Below are 27636 nucleotides of genomic sequence, written 5' to 3'. Positions count from 1 at the left end.
ATTATTACTATGGTTGTGAACCAATTAACAAAAGAAAACACCGAAGGTATTAATAGGGATAATAAAACAAAACATAAAATCAAAACTCTTTATTCGTTTCGTGATTAAATTCACACATATAAAGTATATTGTCTAATACATGAGTACGTTAAAGTATAAAAGCTACTTTAAGCCGAAAATAATTCGCTACCTATGATAAATAACCAAGAACATTACGCTCACAATACTAAACATGGCTTGCATGAAATATTATAATCGGTTGCTATGGAAACCGTGGAAGAAGTAATTTTAAATTACTATAGTGTTAATCAATATAATTTAGAATAAAATCTTCGTAGTCCAAAAATAATTCCAGATCTCAGATTCTGTGACATCGAACAATATTGCACTTCGTAATTTAAATATTAATAATTTGACACGAGTTCTGATTTTTGTAATAAAATCAATAAAAAAAGGTTTTATATCATTTTCGTTCTACGACTACCATGACATCGAATAAAACACGAAGACAATATAACAGTTACTGATGAAATGAAAATTACCGATGGCAATTCCTAAAGAGCCGTTTAAATCTTACACTAAATCTTACCTAAATACAACACTGTTAAAAATGTATCGTTTTAATATTTTACATGCAGTATTATTTTGCACTCGCAAACCTGCAGGAAACATGTCGAACATGTCAATATTTCTGTAATTGTGATCGTATGTGAAGTACTAGAATAATTATCACACTTGGAATAATAATAAAATGAAAAAGAAACAGTTGATACTATAAAAAGATTTAATTATTTAAATGACAATAATGATATTTACGTGTTTACTGAAATGCAAAACTAGCTGAACTTATTATATAATATAAGAAAACATACTTATGAAAACTAAATTAAGTGAACGAATTAAATACTTTAAAACTTTACGGCTCTACAAGCGAACATCGTGTTGCGGGCGTTTAGTTAAACACTGATTCGTCTCTTTCTGTCATCGTGGATTTCACAGTCGAAAGAAGAAGACAAAGCACTGTTTAACTCATCCCTTAAACAAAATGCAAAAGCCGTCAATGATCATATGTCCTAAGATCACTTTGATACGTTTCAAAAACTTTACCGAGCTCATTTAAATCACAAGAACATCAAAACTGTGTTAGAACTAAACACTTATGAAATTAAGGATTTAACGAAGGCCTTTTGAAATTCAAAAATCGAAATACAATAAAATTTATAATTTTATTGTTCAGAGTCAAATTTAATTCTTATTTTCATTTAAATACTGTAATGGATTTCTTGTTATGAACATTTCAACCGTATATTTTTTTGTATGGCTAAAATTCAGTATGAACTATTTTAGCTGTCGGGACACTAAGATTGGGTTTGGGTTGATTGTTTGCGATTATATTGTAGGCGCTAAGTCCTGGTCGCAGAATCGAAGTGTGCAGAAAACGCTTTTGCCGTCGGCTGAGCAAGTGCAGTCGTTGCAGTCGCGTTTGTACTGCTCGCCAGGGTTGCAACGGAAACTTGGGTCGGATTCTGCAAGAGAGGTCACCATATTATTAAAATATGCTATTTAATATTTCTGGGCTGTTGTGGTTTTTAAATTATGTGGAAGATCTTATTTGAATTAAGGAATTACATTGCAATCTCCAACATTGTCCGTGAATGATAAAACATTTGACGACCTCCGTGGTCGTGTACACCGGTTTTCATGGGTACGCGACTCCGAAGTCCCGGTTTCGATTCCCGGCCGATTCGTTGTAGAAAAAGTTAATTCGTTTTCTAAGTTGTCTTGGGTCTGGTGTTTATGGTACCGTTGTTACTTCTGATTTTCCATAGACACAAGTGCTTTAACTACTTACATTGGGATCAGAGTAATGTATGTGATGTTGTCCAATATTTATATTTATATATTTATTCGCTAAGTAGCAAAAATTTAATTTAATAATAGAAAAATTAAAATTATTATTCTGGGAAACAATATAAGTCTATCCCATAGACTTCTTATATTTCTGATTTAAAAAACGTATTAATGTATACCCGGTAAATTCTTGTCGGTTTCATTGGCGTCCTCTTTGCATCGTTTTAGTGCACAGGTCGCGTGATTTCCATCGTCCGTGCAACGGCACAGGTTGCAGCCTTGATTAAATACACTTCCCGGCTCGCATTCCGTCTTTACATTCGTTGTCGCTTCTGAAAATCACTTAAATTAGAACTACCGACTGTACTAGATTAAGAGCCATATCTAGGTTACAAACATAAATGCTAAAAAGGGTAATTCTTATCAGAATGTAACTTTAATTGCTTTGAATACTAAATATTTTATAATCAAACTGCAGTAAGTGAAATTTTCCTTTTAATGCTTTCATTATTAATTATTCACACACCCTATTTCTTCAAGAAATCGTCTAAGCTAAAAGTTTGGAAGTCAATATTTAACCCATGCCATGGAAGCACGTAAATGTGATAGTCCGAAGTTCTCTTCAGTCTCATTTGTTGGCAAGATTGGGAGAATAAACGATGAATGTGTGTCTGCAAACATGCTTGACTACTATAAAATTAACTCTTTCACAATTGAATCCGTTGAGAATTAATGGATCACCATCCTCACTACGTGGTTCAATTGATTCGTTGTCTTTGACGTATTTTTTAATCTTACCTCTCTTAGTTCTAACACCAGAATTGCCGTTGCTGTTCAAGGCCAAACAGTCAATACGCGTGCAGGAGTAGTCCTGTCCCTCGTTGTTACAAAGGCACTTGTTGCAGTCCATCCTGAACTCTTGACCTGGCTGGCAAGCCTTCTGCGTCCCCTACTGAACACCAAACGCGTTATATCTGGTTTGTGCAGCTTTTGTTGGGACATATTTTCTAGATTTTTTGACATTGCACTTAGTCCGGTCATTATATACATATAAAAATACAAATGAACCAGATGGCCGACTTTCTATGTATATGAAATCGAGGTCGACCATTTAAAGTTAAGCTTTACTAAGCTCTCCAATATATTTAAAAAACAGCCCTTTTGATTCATTTGAATTTCACTGTTTTTTTCTGATATTTCTAATAATTGGATTCATATTATATTTAAATTTTTAGAGTGGAAACTAAGCGGTATGCTAAGAGTGTCACTCTTTGAACAGGTTAGTTGAATAATAAAATATAAAATTTTAATATATTTAGTTCAACATTCTATGAAATCAATAAATATTAAACAAGTAAAATTTAAGAACAATTAATATTTAAAGTTTAAATATAGCTGTGAAATGCTTAAGCGTTATTGTTTTAAGTAAATTTAATAATAAGATGACATTATCAATACCTGCGAAGTCGCTCGGATTCTCCTATTCAACGAGACGTGCTGTAAATAGAAATAGGACATGTGAAAATACTTTAAGCAATAAAAAGAAGAGAAGAATTAATCACAAGTTTTAATTTCAATCTGTCAATAATATTAGTAATAATTATTATTAAAATATATTATAGTAAACTTAATCTAGAAAATAATATTAAAGATACTTTGGTTAATGAGTAAATTATTTAAAATAATGTACAGGAAGACCTAAAAATGGTACACTAAATAAGAAAAACCACCACCAGTAAATAACACTTTATTTCAATACATTGAACATAGAACTAAAGAAGGATCCACAACCAAAATTATAATAATAAATAGTGTATCACTATAAAACGCTCCCTACACTACTTATCACGGTTGTAATGGTCGAAATTAAGACACTCCTGAGTTATTTGATTCAGATATAAAACCGATTGAGTTAGGCGAGAATAGTCTGCTTAACGCAAATCAAAGTCCCTCTCCACCCTCATTCTTGCTTAACATGAATCAACTTCTCGAGTAGTGTAGTGGACGTTTCAATCTCTTGAGAAGTGCCAACATCCCTTGTAAAGAAAACTGAACACACCTTGCCCTTTTCGTCGGGCATACACGCCTTCCTAGTGCAAGAAAATGACGTTCCATCTTGCGAACATCTGCACGTGTTACAGTCTAGCTCAAACACCTCATCGGGTCTACATTTGCGTTTGATTTCCTGTAGATTCTGGATAGAAGGGACTTTATTACAGACAATATTTAAGGCTAAATTCACATTCTGGTCCGTTTTACAGGTTAGTTTTTATCGTTTACATTTTATTCGGTAACGGTACTTCATTCGTATATACGTAGTTTTACGAATGAGTACACGCATAGGACAGTATTCCAGATCCAGTAACATCTCGCGACGGAAACATTAAATACTATCCTGTAAATACGGAACTTCTACGTGAATGTGCACTAATATGTCAAAGATATCAATTAATTTATCGCGACGATATAAAAGCAAGTCTTCTAAAATGTTGAGAGTAAAGCATCCAAAGAACGTTAATTCGATAAAGAAACAGCGTTCCAAATTTAAAGTACCAACTACCTCTGGCTTTTCTTCATTCAAATCATCGGGCAGTTCGGCTATGCAAACTTTTCTTGTACAAAAATAGCTGGTGCCATCTTCATTGCACCAACAAGTATTACAATCTTTGACGAACATTCGATTAGCGGCACATACCACGGATTTATTCGATGATGACCTTAACACCTACAAAATGATTAAATTCCTAAAAATAACTTAATAAAACAAATATGCCAGGAACAATGAAAGACAAAAAGAAATCCAGCTGATTTATTAAATAAAAAATACAATTTCCGATAGACGACAACTTTTTCTGGAAATTATGGCACTATCGGTTTCATTTCCTGTAACAAAAAGACGAATTAAATGTAAATAAAAGAATACTAATTTATTCAAAGAGCATTAGCAGGTCCGGATTTAAGCGTCTGGAGGCCCTGGGGCTGCAAAGGAGTGGAGGTCCTGGCACAACATGGGCTTCTATATATTATTTTACAAATTAATTCGAACATTTTCATTTCTGTCAGTCAGATTTATTAATAATATGTTTATTTTTTGGATCAGTAGCTATATCTATGCATAAATTATAGTCCTCCCTCGTGGAGGCCCTAGGGCATATGCCTCGGTAGTCCCGAAATTCGGCCCTGAGCATTAGAGTAGCAAAGTGTGAATATATAGGGCATTTGCCAAGCAGTGGAACATTAACTTCATTTATAAATTAATCTCTCACCCGCAATTCGTGGAACAGTTCAACGTCATCTGGCAGAGGACATGGTTTGTTGGTGCAAGTGAAGTTGGTGCCGTCAATGTTGCAGCGGCATGTGTTGCAGCCGATGTAAAGAGTACCGCGAGGCTTGCAAACTTTGGTAGTCGCCTGTTCCTCATTATCATCCTGGAGCGCAGTAGTTAATATGATATATACATTATTAAGAAATGATATGCCTACGTGGTATTATGCAAAATATTTATTATGTACTTCGTGATTAGAATGATATCTTCCGCAATACATTTTTTGTATATTAGATTGACAATTCCTTTAAAAAATATAATCAAAGTTTGTTCTCACCTCAACCTGTTTGAAGACTTCGACATCACCGCTAACGTCAGCCTCCATACATTCGTTTATGGTGCAGGAGTAGCTCTGACCATCCGAAGCGCATTGACAGAAATTACAATCAGCTTTAAGCAAGGCATTTGGTTTACAAACGGACGATCTTTTCACCAAATCGTGATCGTCGGAATAATCCGAGTCATCGTCGCCACCCTAAAATTTTGGAAAAACATTTTATCATAATTAACTTTATAAGTGGATATTTGTAATTATACCGAAAATTTAATTAAAATTTCAATTAATAGTGAAAATATATACTTATCCTTTAATTTATACTCGAATGTGCGTACCACAACCTAAGTGCTTTTAATCACAAATGATCAAGTTTACCATTTTCATCCCAAAAATTTACCAGATATTATTTTGATATGAAGTTTTTGATAGTGATGGTTAAACGTCCAATCCAAAAAGTTTTCTGGTTTATGAAGATTTATTATTAATATTGCTGGTTACGTTTTACGTATTTGTTATTAATGATAATAATGTGGAAAAAATAATTAATTTACTTTTGAAATTAGAAAAGACGAAGTTCGTGTTATAGAAAACGTACATTGCAAGTTTTTTATTGCCGTCATAAGATGTACTCGTAAACTGTCATTGTTTTCATTGGTAAGGTTATTATTACGTCATCAATGTCCATAAACATTGGTGATGTAATACATTTTAACTATTCCTTAAATCGCGCTTCGACATTAACTTTGGGAACTGAGATGTTATGCCCCTTGTGCCTGTAGTTACACTGGCTCAGTCACCCTTCAAATTGGAACACAACCATACGAAATATTGCTGCTTGGCGGTAGAAACCATAAGTACCTACCCAGACGGGTTTGCACAAAGCCTAACCACCAAACAGCCCTATTTAAATCAACCGCGTATAATTAGCAAAAATGCAAACAGCGGCCCGTATTAGTATCGCAATTCTGATTTCTCGAACAAAATGAACCAATGTCGAAGTCAGCGTAGTCAGAACTTGTCAGAACTATTCCGTAAAAAATCTGCAATGTTAGGTTGCTAAAAGAATTTATTCGTGTGAAAGTGCTGAATGTTATAATATACTTTATGATTTTAGAAGCACATCCTACCAGTTCAGATTTATCGTCTTCGTTTTCATCGCCGGAAGGATTGAAATCGGTTGCTGAAAGAAAAAAAAGAAAAATTTAAATCTGTCCAGTGATTTTCAGAACCTGTTCGAAGTTTAAAAGTTAGATTCATTCTCGTTCTGAGTCCTCAGCCTGAGTCCTTAGGTTTACCGTCCCATCCGATTATAAGCTGTATACAGTTGCTGAATGTATACTATAGCATACGTACTATGTTGGCTGCAATTAGTGATTTTTCGATGAGAACTACGTGGCCGAAATTGGTCAGTACTGAAAATTTTATCGAGATTATAATACGAATTCTAACTAATTCGCTTTTTTTTAAAAAGAGAGGTAGCAATTGAACCTATATCTTGTGCTGCCACCTGGTAGTAAATGGTCACCACCGCCCATTGGCGGTGTAAGAAATATTAACCATAACTCACATCGCCAATGCTCCGCCAACTTTGGGAACTGAGCTGTTATGTCCTTTGTGCCTGTAGTTACGCTGGCTCACTCACCCTTCAAACCGGAACACCACAATACTGGGTACTGTTGTTTGGCGGTAGAATATCTGATGAGTGGTACCTACCCAGACGTTCTTGCACAAAGTGTTTTTTTTCATCGCTAGGCGGTAAGAAGATATAAAAGTAACCCAACCTAACTCATCTTGTTCTTATCAGACTATAGACTTTAATGTGGTATGTTCGATACTTATCATCATCAAAATTATTATCTAATAGAAGTATCTATAAAACAACCCACACTACTGCCCCGATATTTCCTCCGATTGCAGGGACATGTGAAAGAAAAGTGTATTTAAGAATTACCGATAAATAACCCGCAGCCCATCTTCGTGCACATTGCATGTCCTTCAGATGAACAAGAACAAGTATTGCATTCGACTTGCCACGCCGTATCCGGAGAACAAGTCAGTTCAGGCTCTGAAAAAGTAAATAATTGTACATTAAATAAAAAAAATCAGGATTTTTTTTTAAATTTGATTTGACGCTACTGGTCAATAAAAAATGATAATTAATAAGTAATTAAAGTATCAAATTATATCCAGTCGCGGTATCGAACGAATACTGCTCGTTACTAATGCGTCAACGCCCGTGACCTCCAGTGACCCGCGTTCGCACTCGAAACAGCTGATATTTGATAGTGATTAGTGATACTAACGAATTTTCGTATTTTAAAATTCCGTTTACAATTCACCGACTTGCGATATGAAAACTTTGTTAAATTAAATTATTACGTTTTTGTAAAGACGATAATTCATTTAAAAAGAGGAACTGTTACACAAATGTTGAGTACGTCAAATGTCTACAATATTTATGAAACGTGAGGTGCGGCGCGTGCCGTGTCGCGGCTCGTGGCGCAGCACGTCTGCAGGCGTGGCATTACATTCCTTTGATTTACTCCAAAGGCAGCCTAACGAACCATTAGGTAACCTAACTATAGCTTTTGCTAGTTAATTAGTATTAATTATTATTGGTATTAAATTCACTATTTTTATTTTATTTGCCTAAAAGAAAGACTTTAGGACTTTTTAAATTAATTCAAAGATAAAATTTATGTCATGAAAAGATACGTATTTTAAAATAACGCTAATACTCTCAAAGTCACCTGGAGATTAGTGATCATTTGCACTTGTCGCAATTACTCATTATTAAACATGAGTCACGTTACTCCCAAAATCCCTATTGGCTTAGTAAGTGTTGAATTACATGAAGATTATCAGTGACTTTTGCAGTTATTCGACCTATACATACACATTAACAGCCTGTAATTTCCCACTGCTGGGCTAACGCCTCCTCTCCCTTTGAGGAAAAGGTTTGGAGCACACGCTGCTCCAATGATGGATACAAATGTGGCAGAATTTCGTTGAAATTAGATACATGTAGGTTTCCTCGCGATGTTTTCCTTCACCGCCGAGATGTATTATAAACACAAATTAAGCACTCGAAATTCAGTGGTGCTTCCCTGGGTTTGAACCCGCAATCATCAATCAACCAGCCATCTTGGCTCATTCGACCTATGTTATGTTATGTTCTAAGGGCAGGGGGAATAAAGATAAACAAACTTTAGATTTAAATATTCCATGGAATTAGCTACTAGCTCTGCTGTATTATGTACTACAAATAGTTGTTGATGAATATATATTTATTTAAATATAACATTCCATTTAACTACTTCAATCTATTTAAATTCTGCTTCAAAATTTTTAATAACATCTTCGCTGATATTCCTTTGATGTATATCTACTGCCAATATAAATTGTGTAGCTGTGTGCCAATCTTTAGAGTTGAGCGAGTTAAAGGTCCAAAGAATAACAAATTTTAGAAACCGTGGTTGCGTATTACCTTGTTACCTATTTGTTAATAACAATTGCAATGTCTATGTATGAATAGTAACCACTTACAGGTTAATAGGTTGCCCATTTGACAGTCAGCCTCCCTAAAATGTAGATTCAAATATAAATTCGCCATCGTTCTCTTTGCAATATTTTCCTCGACCGCCGCATCCGTCTATTCGTTATCTATTTTTATCGTAATCGTTTAACTATACAAGTAATTATATGTAGTTCCATTGGGCACTTACATTTAACGGCAATTAAATTGTATAATTACAGGCACAAGAATAGTAATGACTTAGATCCCATGATTAGAAGCTCGATGGCAATGAATAATAGCTTACACTAATTGCGATGACCATAGATAATGGCTTTTAATAGAGAACGTATTCGTTCCTTAACAACAAAATTTGCATCAATAATATAGTATTAGAAATATTTGGGGCCAATATTTGTCCCCTTAGAGACTCCAATGATAATGACTTAACGCTTATATAACGTAATCGTTATAAATTTCCTATTGCTTCCTTTTCTAATGAATAAAACTATTTACCATCCTCTTGACCAGGACATGCCATGTCAGTACATGCAGGACGACCATCTTCAGAACAGGTGCAACTGTTACACTTGCTCTTCCATCTTGATCCCGGCAAACATTCTAAGCCGACTGGTAATTTATTGGAAACTGTAATTAAAAAAAAAAAATTAATAAAGTACTTACTGTTATCATGAAACTTTGGAGTATAATTATTATTTTTTTCGAATTTGAGATAAGATTTAATGAATATTAACCTAATTCAAACCATTGTTAATATATACCATAAAAATATATTCAAATTGACCAATTCTTTCAAGACTAAAAATAATTGTATGAAATTTGGTATGAGGCAAGTTTGACCCATCAGGAATAACATAGGCTTTTTTATGCCTTTGTTACTGACTATGACCTGACCTACCACCCCTAAATCGCAAAGACGTGAGCTACGACTAGTCTTTAATAAAATTTAGAAAAATGAAGGGTTCTTAAAGTAAATCAAGGGCTAAGTTGAGTTGTATCCTCATTTTTTTTCAGTATGTTCTGCACGTTATTAGTTTTCACGGGAATTTTAAGCTGTCATAACTTTTGATGGACTAAACCGATTTTGATGGCTTATTATGATTTATAAATTCGAAATTTTTAGCTGAATTCATTCTATAAATATCTTATAATTTGAATCTTCAAGATACTAAACACTGATCAGATGAATAAGTTTCGGAGGGTTCAAAATACAACGGTAGTAATGAAAATTACCAGAAAAAATAGTTGTACTTTGCTACTATTAAAAAGAGTAGTTATGTATAGAATAACCCTTAGACAATATATTCACTGAGGATGAGGCGCCCCTCTAGTTTTAATTAATTTTTATCAGCTCGCATTTGTTGTGTGAGTGACGCATGTGCTTACAAGATGTCTTAGTGTGAGTGAAACTAAGCTATTTTTTTTAAGTTGATTTTATTAAAAAAATATTAACCTAAGGTCGAGCCCCTATAAGTACGAACCTTTATGTGACTAGATCTATAATCCCTTTTTGGCTTTATCTCATTAGCGTTACTGATAAATAATTAAAAAGTTAACTTCAGCACATGAGTCAGAAGTAAAACCCTTTGCGCCAAAAGTGTTTCTCCCCAATTTTACATATCAACGTGGCACCCAAATTTGACCCCCAGACATTTGAATTTAATAAAGTCTAAAAATATACTAAATAATAATTACAATTCTAATATGCCAAATAATATAAAAATCCCCGTACAGTATGTATGTACCAAAACGGTTAAAGTTTGTTTCAGCATGCAACACTAACATCACACCTTATTTATTAAATTGATATTTACTAAATAAAAATATTAAATTATGTATTATAGGAAAAACAAAATCATTATTATATTAAATAGTCAATATATCTTATTAAGCCATTTATTTGATATAAAAATTTGTAGATTGTTTTTTTTCGTTGTTAAAAGTGTTCTGCGATGCAAATAAACGCAATGTGATGATACCTTAACTGACAAGTTTTAAAAACAAACTACTGCGAAGCAAATAATCATAAAGAGTCGACCACTTTAAATCTTTTTTTTTTGTGGATTTTATTTGTGCCAAAAAGGCACAGATTATTTCGCCAATGTCACGTGCGAACTTTAAATCTTACGATGAACCCAAAACGCATTTGCAATTGTCAACTGTGCATCAAATTTTGCCAACAACCTGCCATACATAATGTGACATGCAATTTTAATTAAAGTAAATATTAATATAAAAAATAAAAAAATAACATAACAATCCTAAATACCATCATCAAATTTATAAATTAACTAATTAAAAACACTATGATAACTATTAAGCCTTTTTGGTTCCTGATATTATTTCTTATTTTGTCTGTTAAGAATACTTGGTTTCTTAACAGACAAAATAAGAAATAATTTTGTATTTAAAGCAATAATTCTTCAATTTAAATTTGAACTAATTGATGTTAGCTTTATGTAATGTATTTATTTAACAGATATGTTTTATTTTCATAAGCCAAAAAAGTTTCAAAGCGAATGATCACGAATGCCCCAGTGTTGTAAGTTCCGCTGGAAGGGAATCCTTTTTGGGATGGATCCGTGTTTCATTTAACTAACATTCAGTAATTTATGTTGCACGAAATTATTAAAATAGATAATACAAGATATTTATTCAATATAGAACCTTATTAATTGTAATTTATTTAATTAAATCTAATCATTTTATTATTATAATTCAAAATTGGACCTGTATCGTTCGATCTAAGCGATTGTATATCGTTGAGTTATTTTTTAAAAACGCCTTCGAATTGATCGAATTCTTTCTTTCATTGGCTAAAATTTTAATTACTTGACCTTAATATAAAAAAAAAACTTTACTTGAGGGGACTACTAAATATAAAACTTATTATTTCAAATAGATATATACAGCAAATAGTAAGTGGAATGGTTTATATACAGATTAGAATCGGTAGGTGGCTGCGATGGAGATCCAGATTTTAAGAAAAGAAGTAATGGCCTGAAAGATAGATATTTATTTTATTTAATTAATTTAATTTACTTGGTGGTAAGGCTTTGGAGGGTTCCAAACTGGAACTCAAAAATACTAAGTATTCACCAAGTAAATTAAATTAATTACACTCACCCGAGTGAGCACAGGCATACATAACATATTTCGTCCCAAGGTTAATGTCGCATTAATGATGTAAGAAATGGTTAATATTCCTTCAGCGCTGATTATGGGCGGTGGCAACCACTTACGATCAGCTGGTCCAGTTGCACATCCGCCCATACCATAAAAAAAAATTAATAATAATAAAGTACCTCTTCTTGCAGTATATTTTGATGACGCTGCATCATTTGATTGTGGCGTGCTCCTCAGTGCTGTAAACAAAAAAAAAACAAAAATTAACATAATGTAATTAATACTTTTTTGATACTATTTTTTTAATAAATAGAAAAACAAATAATAAATCAATTTGTCATTGTTATAATATGTTCATTTAGTAAACTATTTTCAAACGCATCACAACCATAGCGTAACGTTTGACGTTTCCTTTCCCGCCACAATTTCCAATGATGGCTGCCAAAAGTCACGTGACACGATTCGTTGGATCGGCTCGACGGTCCTCAAATTGCCCTTTAACCCCGCAATTATTGCAGTTCTATTAATAGCCACAACAATTGACTCGATAATTACTCGACTACTAAGATAGCTTTGTCGGCGGGAATGTCGAAAATTTTAACTTGAACAACTCAAACGAACCAATTTAGAGCTGTCATTCTGTCTGTTATTTGATTACGAGTCCAGGAATACGAGAGTACATCAGAATAAACATTGCTGATTCGTTGTTTTTAATTCTCGTTATTAATATTTCTGAACGAAAGTTATTTTTGGACGTTTGGTACTTATATACCATACGATATACTAAATACAACAGTTGTTAATACATTTTTTTTTAATTAAAATTTTTGATAGGAGTCACGGATTTAAGTATTTCAATAATATCTATATATAAAAAAAATGAGAAGTGGCGTCGGACACCACATTAGAATTTGTCGATATAAATTATGTATTAAAAAACTCAATGACATAAATTAATAAATTTTGAAAATAAAAAAAAACAACAAATAAAATTGAATTAAAAAAAATACAATAAAGACGGCAAAAAATACATATTAGATTTATATTTACTTGTTGAGTAAATTTTATTAAAAAAATATTAATTTAAGATGGAGGGATGAGCCCTTATGAGTGACTAGATCTGTAATCCCTTTTTGATTTTTTCTCATTAGAATTACTGATAAATAATTAAAAAGTAACTTCAGCATATGAGTCAGAAGTCAAACTTGCGTCAAAAGCGTTTCCCTCTAATGTTGCATATTAACGTTGCACCCACATTAAAGTCAAAAAATTATTCTATTTTTTATAATAATAATTACAATTATAAAATGCCCCGTAACACAAATTCAAATATGGCGTCTGTAAGTTTAATTTTCGGGTTAAATAATATCATATGAATTAAAATAAAATATACGGAATATATAATATATAATATATATATATTTATAATATATATTTTCTCCTTAAGGAATTTCTGTCATGACTAACCAATAGAGGAGATATTAGCCCACAAGTGTGTATGCAACTGGTGCTGGGACAACGACTTCACATGCTTTCCGATGCACGGGAATGTTACTCCCAACTTCCTAACTTCGGACTGACTGGCAATTTATTCTATACTAATATTGGGTATATAATATACGGAACCGATACGGTATAAATAAATTAAATCTATTCATATCATTTTAAATATTAATAAATTGCATTCACGCATATCACGGGCGGCTAGATAGTGATAAACAAACTCGGAACAAATTATGATATTACGCGGGATTCTTAGACACTAAAGCTTGGGGCAGAGTGGCGTGCGATCATCGCTTACCTAAACAATACATATATCTATGTGTTGTGTATTCGATGGTAAATAATTAAACAGCTAATATATAATATTTGAACCCATCTAGGTAGGTGCGACCTATCACATATTCACCCGCCAAAGACCAATATTTAGTATCGTTATATTTCGGTTTGAAGGATGAATACCAGTGTTACTACAGGCACAGAGGCATAGCACCTCAGTCTATGGTTGGTGGCGCATTGTTTGAAATTTCTAACGACTATATGCAGCGATGACAACGACCCATTTGCACGTCCGCCAAACTACTATAAAAAAGGTAAGTCAGCTAAACGTCATGACGCTCTCCAATCCCTCCTTATTTTACCGACAAAGTCGGACTAAACTAGAACATACACGTAATATACAGACATCCTTAGAGTGTATATTTCTTAATATAATAAGTAAACATAACATCAAAGTACAAATTAAATAATCATATTCAAAGAAATACTTATCAATGGAGTGTTATCGTGTATATATAATAACATGTTTAGGTATTCACTATGAAATAACAAAGCTTTTATTCCTACTGGATTCAGCGTAAATTGACCCCAGATAAGCTGACGTAGTCGCACTTTAATTAATTACACATTCTAATATATTATAAAATGTTATAAAATAAAAAATATAAGTAAATATATTTATCGTCTTATTATAAACTGCCTCCTTAATTTAGTGGATTAACTTATTAGGTTGACTAAATTCAAAAGTCATGCTTTAAAATCCCGAGGCATAAAATTTATGAAGTTTATCTGTCAATAAATTCACAATTTAATCCTGAAGTTCGGACATAATATAAACCATCGAATTATGACCCTAAAAACGTTTTAACCGCCGTAAACGTTGAGCAATATAAAATTATATTTATTCGTGTAATTTAAGTTTTAAGTAACTTTAGATTAAAAAACGTGAGGAATCGTGGGTCACCTGTTTGGAACGAAATTGCTGTCACTATATAATATAATATTATATATAATATTTTCAATAACGGATAAAATTAAATTAATTAATAATAATTAATTTAATTTTTATATATAATAATTAATTTATAATAATTAAGATTGGAGTTGGTCCAGTTGTTAGAACACGTGCATCTTAGCCGATGATTTCGGGTGCAAACCCAGGCAAGCACCACTGAATTTCATGTGCTTAATTTGTGTTTATGATCGTTTATTATCGTTAGGAAACCTGCATGTGTCTAATTTCAACAAAATTCTGCCACATGTGTATTCCACCAAAACGCTTTGGAGCAGCGTGGTGGAATTTGCTCCAAACCTTATCCTAAAAGGGAGAGGAGGCCTTAGCCCAGCGGTGGGAAATTTACAGGCTGCTAATGTAATGTAAGAGTAATTAAATAACAATGAATAAATTTATTTAAAGTTGTCATTAAAAGTCCGTATAATAACAAAACAAAAGTTTAAAGGACAGAGAAACCAAATAGTTCGATGTGTCGACTGTAAGCCGCGTAAAACTTCGTACCAAAAAAATGTGACTAAATTTTTTTATTTCCGTCTTTTAAACAGTAATTATACTCGAACGAAGTCGTCGCGGCTTCCTTTAATAACCTAAAATGTCTGGATGTATTTGTGAATTTGCAAGTCACAAATAGAACGGCGTCGTCTGTCTCGCCGCCAATTTATTAACGTGTCCGACAATTAAAATATCGTTTCTAGTTGTTTTATTTGCTCGTTATATTTCGTTAACGTTCCCGAACTCATTCATTTAAGTTATTTTTTTTTTGAACGAAGTTCTTTTACTCGGTTTGCAGTAGTGTCCGAAAACGTCTCGTAAGCAAAAAGCGTTAAGTAGCTCTACGACCTTTCCTTCTCTTTTTATTATATACGGTTTCATAGAATATTATTAAAAGTATGTTTTTTTTATTGTCTTTCACACGGAATTTTTAATCTTAAATATTGTTAATTTATTCCATTGTATCTATTATTGAATACAGATTATATAACGATAGTGACTTCCAAACGCGTGTTCCAAGACACCTTTCTTGTTTTTTTTTTTTTAGTTGAACAGTGCACAGATTGTTTTGCTGTTGTCCACTGAGAAGATTTAATTTAAAAATTGTTAAATAAATCGTTACATGCTAAAATAATTTAATTGTATTTTATTAACAAACTAAGGTCAATTGTTGCCGGTTTCTTAGTAAAATCTAATAGATTTACATTTATTTGAATACTGTAACATAACGATATATAATAAAAAGGTGAAATTTGTTTGTTTTTATGAAACAAATCATCAAATAAAAAAAGCACTGGTATAAATCTACATTATTACTGAGTGCTAAAGAATATGAATTATATTTAAATCATATAATTTTCTTTATTAATTAAATACAAATGTGCAAAGTAGGGGCGGTTTGCTGGTTTATGAAATAAGTATGACGATAAAACTTATATGTAAATGTGTTTTTGTATTAAGCGTATAAGTTGACCGTTATTCCAAAAGTTGAAAGTAGAACTAATAAAAAAAAAACAAGTCTTACGTTGATATTATTAATTAATAAGGATAAGAAAATTCTTATATTTAGGATTCGTCTGGATTTACCTTTGCCACCTCTTCAATATAAAAAAAAATTACAAATCTATTCTTAATGGCAATTTATCAAGCCCTGAACTGAAGACAAATAATAGTTTATTCGTAAATTCGATTTGCTAAAGTATATATAAGTAATGTTTATAAAGATTTCATAACAAAATATAGAATATATTCAAAAAAAAATTTAATAGTAAAGTCTCATTTTTTTATACCAAAAACGACCAAGGTATTCTGTGACTCGCTTCATGATAAGCAAGTTTGATGAGAAGCCTTTCAGTTTTTTAATAATGTGCTTTGTGCTAAAGTTCGAATTCCTTCTTGCTAAACCGTTCAACTGTTCTTTTTTTTTTATTTAATCTCGACATAGTTATCGATCAAAGGAGTTACTGTAGATATGTGCAAAAAGATTTAATTTTTTTTGCAGATGTTGTTTATATTCAGAGCACAGATTTGCTGCAATATTTTTATACATTTTCTTACTAGCATTTTTGAATCATGTTGAACTATTAAATATCTACATAGTCTGTACGATTTGATCTTTTAAATTAATCAACTGAATTTAATACGGTTTTCATCAGTGATTCAAGAGAATGTTTAAGGTTAGGTTAGATATATGTATAATTCATGCAAATTAGCATTTTTAGCATTAACAGCCTGTAAATTTTCCCACTGCTGGGCTAAAGGCCTCCTCTCCCTTTTGAGGAGAAGGTTTGGAGCATATTCCACCACGCTGCTCCAATGCGGGTTGGCGGAATACACATGTGGCAGAATTTCGTTGAAATTAGACACGATGTTTTCCTTCACCGCCGAGAACGAGATGAATTATAAATACAAATTAAGCACATGAAAATTCAGTGGCGCCTGCCTGGGTTTGAACCCGAAATCATCGGTTAGGATGCACGCGTTCTAACCACTGGGCCATCTCGGCTCATGCAAATTATAGTAGATAAATTAATTTAATCATTCCTGTTAGGATTTGAACCAGCACTCTTTGACTACGATTTACGTGACTACAGCACTGAACCATCAACTCTACGATAACATAAATATAATATAAATTCGAAGCTGCTACCCATAATTATAATTAAACGGTATATTTTAATCAGCTCGAGTTTCATACAAAACCGGATGTGTGAGTCAGACAGGGGTTAATCGTTTTTAACGAGAATTTGTAAATAATCTCGCTGCGATTATATTATGGTGTATTAACTCAAATTCCTGTAATAATTAGTACTAAAGGTTAGAGGGCAATGTTATGTTAATGATAAGATATTTAATTAGGGACCAAACACACTAGCATGATTGTGACGTTGTACGAACCACGTGTATTTTACGCAGGCCCGTTACAACACGCGTGATTATACCGCACGCGTGCGATACGTTTAAGGGGGTAAAAGATAAATATTAAATAATATTGTCTACTAAAATTTAAAGAACGGTTTAGGAGTTTAGATTCTACTAACTTTATTCATACTATAAAACGCGACATAATATAACTCTTAGTCACTCTTAGGGCCCGTGGCAATTGCTACTCTTGCTGCGTGGTTTATCCGGCACTGCTCTTAGTCACATTTAAGCGATTTGTGTAAATGCTGTGTCGTGCTGACTGATTTTTTTTCTTTTTAAACTCTACAACTTTTCAAATGTATTTCTCAGCAACTTATGTTGCGGAATTCATCTCCATGAAAAAAAACTTTTATTTATTTTTTACTTTTTTATTGGACAATTATAATAATTATTATTAATTATAGCCTATGAAGATCTTTTTGTGTTTATTCTAAATATTGGTAAAAGAGATTCGGATGATTAGTTTCCGAAATTGACTGCCATATTCAAAAATGCATCCTCCTCTTTATGACTAAACCTTACTCCACGTTTCCCAGCTAAGAGATGAAGATACACGGTAGATTTTTATCCAACACATGTAGGTTACCTGACGTGAAATACGGTGAATTATAAGTAAAATTAAGAATATAAAATTTCAACACTAAAACCAACTTCAAATAACACTCGGAGAAAATAAATTAGAAATGAAATTCGAGTCTATAGAAAAATTCATATACTTTTATTTATTCAATTCATTTCCGTATATTATCAGCCTTAGTGTTGGTATCATTAAAAATTTTAAAATAATAATAATCAGGACACAAGAAATAAAAAAAAAAATCCAAATCGGGTCATAATGACGAAGTTTTTAAACGACGAAGTTTATGAAGTCGGTTGCATATACGTGTGTATATCTCGTTACCTAAATTTTAGTCTGTGGTCTTCAGTTAAAAATCACGTGTAATAAAGTAATAAACAAATATAATATGAAAAGTTTGTATAATTGTTCTCTATGACTTAACTAAACTATTCATCCGATTGTGATATTACTTGGATGAGGCGTTCTTCATACGAAGGTCCTGCATCAATAATAATCAATCTTTTATTTTGTTCCATTCTATAGTATAAACATTTTATGTAGCCCCCTTATTTTGTCCGTACGAAGCTAAGGTTAACTATTAAAATAATGCAAACATATTATACAATATATAATAAGGTAGGTACACAAAATTGTAGACAGTTTTGTAAGCGTACAGGCGACATGTGACGTGACGTCTGATTAATCGCGGCGAATTATTATTGACGCTATCATGTTCCACAGATTAAATTGCGCATTGACCTCAGTCACTAAACTAAACTTCTGTCTCAAAATATACACATGGCCATTAAAAAAGTATTTATAATTTAAATTTAGAATATCGAAATTACACGAATCTTGTATCTCTCTTAAGGCCTCATGCAAACTTAAACGTTATAATTAAAGGTATTAAATATTACATTTAGGCATTTAAAATACTATTTTAAGTCGTCGTTCGTCGTCATTATGTATGTGTTACAAGTGATAGGTTACGTTTGGTTCTTCTTAGTTTGAGGAGGTTTTCTTTAAAAATAAAGAGTTTTCTTCATGATGTTTTTACAATCATTATCAAATGAACTGATATATCTGATTTTCGAATACGTAGTAAGGAGGGCTTAGAAAAGCTTAACTTGTAATAAATATGTATAGAACCTAAATTATAGCGTAAATGAAGTAACAAAAATGTTATCATAATTCTTATAACACGACGAACAGCCGAGTTATTGAAAAAAAAAAACCCTCTTTTCAAGATGGCGGCGGAACGCACATAGGAAATCAAGGTCCACAATTTCAAATTAAACTTTTCAAAATATATGTACTGTACCTACTAGAATAAATAGTTTAAATCTCATTGTCTTCGATAAGTTCTTTTATATTTGACACAATTCCAGAAGGCTATAAAAGATATCCATGCCGGAGATCTCTGTTATAGTAATAATAGTTTAATAATGACCAATAGTATCTATTTTTTGTTCTTATTTCTATGTAGTTAAGGCCTTAACGTTAATAAATCTTATGCAAATACATGTGTATTGTTATGATGACGTATAACGGTGCAATTAGTTGTTTAATAAGACGATAAACTTAATAGTAATACAACGGCTTCTTCGATTGTAATAGATTATATATACATATTTATATAATCCTTTGGTTTCAATTTACTAGTTCGTGAAACTAAACACGATCCGACGCTCGTATAACAATTAATATGATCAATTTTATACATCAAGGTCAAACGTAATATAAGCTTATTCATTGACCTTTACTTGAGCTATTTTAAATTTAAGACTACGGTTAATTTTAAGACTAAGGTTAGTTTTTCCGTGAGATTTATTATTCATAATATTACACTACTTAAGAGGGCGTGGTTAGATTAGGTTTTAACTGATGATTTAATTTATTTTGTCACGGTAGCAGAGACGGTACCGCTAGTTTTTTAGTGGTAGTAGTAGTATTCCAGTGTAGCTGGGTGCAGTCGGCGTCCTAGGCACCGGCAAGTACCATATACCCCCCCCCTTCTCCCCTCCCTAATCCACGTGGCGGAAAAGCTTAACGCGTTTTTCCATGAAGATAAAAAAAGGTTTTAACCGATGCTTGTGTGTTTAAGTCCAGACAAGCAACAGTGAAATATCATGTTATTTTGAAAATTCATCTCGTACTCGGTGGTGAGGAAAACATTGTGATGAAACCTGCACGTGTTTAGTTTCAATGAAATTCTAGCCAACCAACCACATTGGAGCGACGAGATTGAATAAACTTCAAAATCTTCTACTCAAAGTGAGAGGTCTAAGCCCAGTAGTACGACATATACAGGCTCTTAAATTTTTTTATTTTACTTCAAGAAAATAAAATGTTGTGTGTTTTTTCAGAATCCCAGAGGGTCAAGTCCCTACCAACAATCTTGGACATCCACCAATGGATTACCACATAAAAGAGACTATTGTATTTATTTATTGTTGACAAGCTATTGTGTGTGCGTTTAATTTAACATAAACTAATTTTTGTGATATTAAGTCGTTGGTGGGAGGCACGCAACGTGACGCCGGAGTGGTGGCATGCGCGAGGGCTGCGCGCAGTACTGTACAGTATTTGGACATTACAGCGTGACTTTTTTATATAATTCTAAAATAAAAGCATTATTACATATTACATCAGTTACCTGCCAGTGAAAGTCCCGTCAAAATCGGTCCAGCCGTTCCAGAAATTAGCCATAACAAACAGAAAGACAGTTTTTAAAAAAAAAATGTTATTTTGGTATACATACCGTGTTTACATGCTTATGCATCTAGTAGAAAGCGGTTATTTTAATATTACAAACAGACTTAAATATAGCTATAGACATAATATATCTACATATATGCGGCAAAATCCTATTAAATAATGTACTTACTTATTTATATATACACAAGAGAATGTAATTCTCGCTTGTCACCTTTGATTATTTTTATATGTTGACATAAGATTTTAAATTAACATGGTTATTTTTATTACTACAAGTATTTAAAACGGGATATTTAGACACACGAGACAGTCTCGTGAACAAGACGTTCGTATATAATGTCGAAATATCGAGCTCCACCAAATAAAAATAAAAAACATAGTAAATATCCCGTTTTCAAATACTTGTAGTAATAGACCGTCAATGCACACTAGTAAAGTAGTGTGACGTTTGGCGAGTTGTCACGCGTGGTGGTCACGCACACCAAGACACTAAAGTTGGCTCATTTATGTATGTATATGAATGAGTAAAGCTTGTCACGTTGATATTCTAAAGCGAGTGAATCTGCGAAGCGCAGCTAGTATGATGATAATATATACCTAATAAAATCTTTGCGAAACGCGTTACGAGTTCTGATATAAGTTTTATGTATATTGGCTTAGTAATTTTCCTTTTGGACCAGCGGTACAGAAATATTCCAATACACAGACACTAATACATGTTATTAAGATTTTAAAGAGAAAATCAACGATATGAAATAAATACATCTACATTTATATAATGTTACTTTGTCTGTCTGGCTGTATAATTGTCACGCTTTCACAGCTAGCCCGATTTTTAAGAAATTTGGTAGCTATTAAGCTAGAACCTCAAGAAATTATATAGGGTACTTTTTATACCTAAAGCCTACGACTCAAACTCAAATTCATTTATTCAACATAGAAGCATTACACTTACTTATTGATGGTCAAATTAAACACTACCACCGGTTCGGAAAAAGGGATACCCTGACCTGAGAAGAACCGGCGAAAGAAACTCAGCGGGTAACGGGTAACGGGTTACTCTCTAACGAACGGGCAAAGTGAACTAGTCATTTCTACTAATATTATAAATGGTAAAGTAACAGCTGAGCCGATATAGATGAAACACCTCTCGAGGTTGTTAATTTGGGATGAAGGTTTGTATGCTTTAAAGTTTCTTTTAAATTTAGCGCAGATAGAGGTAAAGGTTCAGCTAGTATACATATATTACTGGTGGGTGGAACATTTCTCCAAAACACGTTCCAATATAACACATTACAAAAAGCGTTCGGCAATTATTAAATTATAAATATATAATTAAATGTAACTTATTCGATAGTTGAACCCTGAAACGATGTATCAAATGTGTTATACAAAAATAGTAAAATAGAGTCGAAGCAGGTAATACGATACCATCGCAGAGGACAACGTCGGCTATTGCCCTCGAACAAGCCGATCTTGTATTCAACAAGTGTACTAACTCGCAAAGATAAGTATACACATGATATTAACTGGACTGTTATATATATTACTGGTTTAAACTGGATTATTTTTTACAGATAAGCAGAATTAACATATACATGTTTGAATGGATTCGAATATATTTTTTATTTATTCCAAAGAGGTTATAATTTCTTTTTTTTTATATTTATAAATATGCTTAGTATAATGAAATAAATATGGGCAGCGACATATTTCACAATGGCTTTTAGTAAAACCTTCTTTATCTTATTAATATTTTGGAAACATTTATATCTTAATTATATAAAACATAAAAAAAGGTTACAATTTTGAGCATTTCTAGATCGAAAATAAGGATACTGATGTAATTTTTTTTGATATCGGTAGGCGGACGAGCAAATAGGTCACCTGATGGTGAGTGGTCGCTACCGCCCATAGACAATGGCGCTGTAAGAAATATTAACCATTCCTTACATCAGCAATGCGCCATCAACTTCGGGAACTAAGATGTTATGAACCTTGTGCCTGTAGTTGCACTGGCTCACTCACCCTTAAACCGGAACGCAACAGTACTGAGTACTGCTGTTTGGCGGTAGAATATGTGATGAGTGGGTGGTACCTAACCAGACGGACTTGCACAAAGCACTACCACCAAGAAAAGTAAATACTATCTCTACATAGTATAAAACAAAGTTGCCGTCTGTACGCTTAGGTCTTTTAAACTAAGCAACAGATTTTATTTTTTTTCATCAATAAATAGAGTTTTTCGAGATGAAGGTTTATATTTATAATACATGCATATTATGGTGAAACAAAGACAAGAATTTCAAAATTTTCCAAAAAAAAAAAGAATTTTTCTTGACCCTTATTTTACCCGGGTTAAGCCGGGATGGATAGTTAGTTATATAAGCAACATCTCATTCGTTATTTATAAAAAAAAAATTGTTAGCCTTAACGACATAATCATATGTTAACCAAAATCATCACAACAGTGTTGCTAGCATTTATACTTAGTTCTTAAATAAGGGAAAACAGATAAATTGTGTCTATCGATTTCCATTAAGGGATAATTAGCAGATTTTTTTAATGTACGTAACGTACGTAAGTTTTTTAATGTATGTATGTAAAGGTGACAAGCGAGCAGGAGGCTCACGAATGCTATTTTCTTGAAGGTTCCCAAGTAGTATCGGTTCGGAAAAACCGCCGGCGAAAGTGACGACGACGACGAGCTTATCGACGCTTTCTCAACTTTGGCCATCTAGATATATCAACAATCCAGGAGAGCACCTGGTACTCATCGCTACACATAAACATCGACGCTATTAGATATATTAAACTTAAAACTTCCCAAATAGACTTCGAAACTACGATTTCATGACTTCTATAATGATATAGATTTCGTTTCTATAGGGTTATTGGTAATTGGACGTATTCCCGTTAGGAGGTAATAGGGGTGACTATATGCAATAATTTATTTTATTAACCCCCATATGCATGATGCAAAAGTGAACCATTTTTGAGTTATCACCTTTTTGTAGATTTTTTCAAACTAAGTCAAAAAAGCAACTTAAAAAATTTATTAAAAAAAAAAGTATCAATTAAAATCTATTATTTTCTTATGATTTATAAATACGAATAAACACTGGTTATTTGTCAATATTGAAACAATGATTGTCGGGCCAAATTTAAAATGAGAGATGCAAAACGATATTATTTTAATATTTTAGTTCCTAAAAAATGCCTGTATATGCGTACAGATTATCACAGTAAGATATATGTCCGGTTTCGTTCATGACGTTTCCTCGTAAACAATCCTTCCTCCACCGTCAAAGCGTCTATTGATATACTAATTACATAAACAATAATTATAAGAAACAGGAATGATTTATTAGCATAAACACAAGTCATAATGCAGAAATTAAACGCAACAGCATTTTTTAATGATAATTAAAAAATACAGAGATAATAATTGTAATACGTTTTGTTTTTTTTTTAACATAACAAGTCTATGATTGGACGTCTTTCTTCCCACGGTTCGCCTTTAAACGATTTTTGAATGAAAACTTATTTATTGGATATTTATTTAAGCTTCATGTCGCCATAGTATGTATTTGTGCTTGTGTATGTGGGCACCACCATCTCACCGATTATTCCATTGACAGACTTAGATCAATGAGTGAGCCAGATATTTACGACATTAAAAAGGCTCATAATTATGGTGATAATATATTACCACTTACCATGTGATGGTTAATTTAAAGTTAAAAGAGCTTTCTAAAATATATTCGAAAGATAGTTTAATAAAAAATATTCTTCCGTCCGTGTGAAAGATCATGTTCTAGAATAACAGGATGAAAACTTGCTTTCCATTAACATACGTGTTACATTTAGATCTCGATAAATGATAATATCAGAGGCTTTGCATTTGTATAAAGGTATGCTAATGTTAAGTTTACGTCAAGTCTTTTACCGTTTAAAACGAATTTAATTAACATAAAACATTTATAAATATATTTAGTATAATCAAGATTATTACTATTTTTAAGCCCTCTTTTATTGATTGTAAGTTCTTAATTTAAAATAACTGTTTCTTGAATTTCATTTATTTATACATTATACAAACAAAGAAACGATGGATGGATTGGGTGGAAGACGATATGGTTAGAAAGAATGTTACTTGTGAGATGACGTCCGACAGAGAAGTATGGAAGAAGAGGACATGCTGCGCCGACCCCAAGTAAAATTGGGATAAGGGCAGGAGGATGATGATTTATTTATACATTATTACACCGTACGTTCGTTTATTACACCACAAGCAAGTAATACAGGAAACGATCTACGATTAGAGACATTTATTTTCTCAAAAGATTTACATTTAAATCACTTACAGAGAAAATTACAAAACAATCAGTGGAAAACTAAAGTCGAATAGGCGTAGATAATACGATTAATATTACAATAACCTAATAATATCAGAACGGTCCAAACAATGCGAGGATATTTTGTGATGTAAATGTAGGGTAGTCTACTAAAAAAACTGATTAAGTATTATTTGTAATACAATGGGCGTTTTGTCTAATTAGCCGTTGCGTTTAGACAAATCAGAGACTTTAAATAATAAAAAAGATAATGGCAATGCCTGATTATTAGAAGTTACTATGATTCATATTTTTGGAAAGGAATTACTAATATTCGGTCAAATGGACGATAAAACTGGCAGTCCTTCCCATAATCTGAGATTAACAGTGTTTATTATCCTGTGCTTCGAGGAACACTTAAAGCCTGTCTCTTACCTCTTCCCGATTTCAAGAATGCACTTATATCTTGGGCATAAATTTTTGTTTATTTTTTAAGCCATTACAGAATTTGAAAAATTAAAAATAATTAAAGAATAAATTCAAATATGGCGTCACTGTTAAATGAAATAAGGCCAAACTAAAAAAACACGTTTGCATTAATATTTAAAAGTACGCACAGATAATAAAGTATTTTTCAACAGATAATTAAGCTCTAAGTTATGTCACACAGATAAATAAAACTCGTAAATAATATCGTTTAATTTGTATCCAATATTTCTGGCCCGCATTGCACCGTATCCTTATGCAAAGCGTGTAAGTCACAATTCTCTCGATATAACGGTACACCGATTCAGGTTATGTTAATACATACGTTTGCTTATTTACCTCGTTTTTTCCTTGACATAATGTATGACTTTTATGAGATATAACATATTTTATGCTAGATAACGCCCGCATGTGTCGTTTTTAACAATTACCTGATGCAATTCGTGCTACATTTTGTACATTATATTCTTACAAAGATATATAATGTTTATATACAAAAATATTCCTTAAAAGCTGATATACATACTGTTAATACAAGAAATAAAATTTACTATAAAAACTTGTAACCGTATTTTCCGCTTATTTAAGGTAGAATATACCGGAAAAGATAATTTGATATATTTCCATTTAACAAATTTATTACGACTAAATTAATCACAAATGTTATTAGTAATTAAAATAATATTTTTTGGCAAAAAACGCATGGATTTAGGCGCGGGTTCCATCACAGGACTGATTGAACAATAATTGCGAATAACAGCAGCTGTAAATCTGTTTATTTGAAAAGAGCAACTGCCAATGCGAGATGCCGTTGCCGTTTCTTCTCGTTAGAGGCAGCTTTGCAAAACGGTGGTAGTGTCTAAATATTGACCATTCAAGATCGCTTTGTTTTAAAGTTTACTTGAATAAAAAACATTTAATTTGATTTGCTGGTAGATATTTAAAGAAATAATGCCAAAAAAACTCTACCCTAGTTCAAAGTTTCAATGAAAATCAAAAAAAATTGTTAATATACGACTAAAACCACTGTACTTATTAAATATTATAAATGCGAAAGTATCTGTCTGTTTGTCTGTTTCGTTCACGGCTAAATTGAACTGAAATTTATGAAATCTGTTGTTCAAGCTTCAACCCCAAGGACACGGGCTACTTTTTATACCTACTACGACCAACCCTCAAATTGCGATCGACGCCGCGGACAACAACTAGTTTTTCCGGAGATTCCCCGCTACATACAAACGAACAAATTTTACCTTTTGATAATATTAGTTTAGATTTAGTGTATCTAAGTGGACTTCTTGGATATTAGGGCTTTCAAACATCCAATATTCCACTTTCAAACCGCAAAACTCAGTTTTGAGTGAGCAAGTGTAAGTCCAGGAGCAAGAGACATAGCATCTTAGTTCCCAAGGTTGGCACATCGGTAATCTTAGGTGTGTTAAGGATTTTTTGACCTTTTTTACTATTAAAAAAATATAAATCAAATAAACAAGATCAAAGGCACTATATACATATATATATGCTCGCCATCTCGATTCCTGTATTGCTATTTATTGTTTTTATATATATACATGTTTTTATACATGTATATATATATTATAACGATTTATTAATGAAAATTCTTCGACTTTTACCGTATAGCCTGCACCATTGGCAATTATTATGAAGATAATATTTTATTTTGGGATTTCCCGTTACAATTGTAATTAATA

At 32.4% G+C, this 27636-nt stretch overlaps 1 protein-coding gene across 3 annotated transcripts in view; it reads right to left on the bottom strand.

Moving 5' to 3' along the window:
- Nucleotides 1-74: 74 nt before the first annotated feature.
- The window catches only part of LOC125073267, a 37266-nt gene continuing 9704 nt past the window's right edge, over nucleotides 75-27636 (bottom strand). Inside the window, exons 2-11 of one of the 3 annotated variants that reach the window (XM_047684015.1) lie at nucleotides 12294-12353; nucleotides 9484-9615; nucleotides 7405-7518; nucleotides 6581-6633; nucleotides 4412-4576; nucleotides 3911-4045; nucleotides 3310-3348; nucleotides 2650-2800; nucleotides 2031-2183; nucleotides 75-1526 (exon numbers count right to left, since the gene is read on the bottom strand). In XM_047684015.1, the coding sequence (XP_047539971.1) occupies nucleotides 1390-1526; nucleotides 2031-2183; nucleotides 2650-2800; nucleotides 3310-3348; nucleotides 3911-4045; nucleotides 4412-4576; nucleotides 6581-6633; nucleotides 7405-7518; nucleotides 9484-9615; nucleotides 12294-12353 (1139 nt within the window). In that variant the 3' untranslated portion in view covers nucleotides 75-1389. The remainder of the gene's footprint in view (nucleotides 1527-2030; nucleotides 2184-2649; nucleotides 2801-3309; nucleotides 3349-3910; nucleotides 4046-4411; nucleotides 4577-6580; nucleotides 6634-7404; nucleotides 7519-9483; nucleotides 9616-12293; nucleotides 12354-27636) is intronic. The other 2 variants (XM_047684016.1, XM_047684017.1) reach the window with 2 other exon arrangements.

Source organism: Vanessa atalanta, chromosome 24 (genome assembly GCF_905147765.1).
Source record: "Vanessa atalanta chromosome 24, ilVanAtal1.2, whole genome shotgun sequence".
Classification (NCBI taxonomy): Eukaryota; Metazoa; Arthropoda; class Insecta; order Lepidoptera; family Nymphalidae; genus Vanessa; species Vanessa atalanta.
Note: the sequence above shows the minus strand (reverse complement) of the source record. Positions and strands in the feature narration are given on the sequence as shown.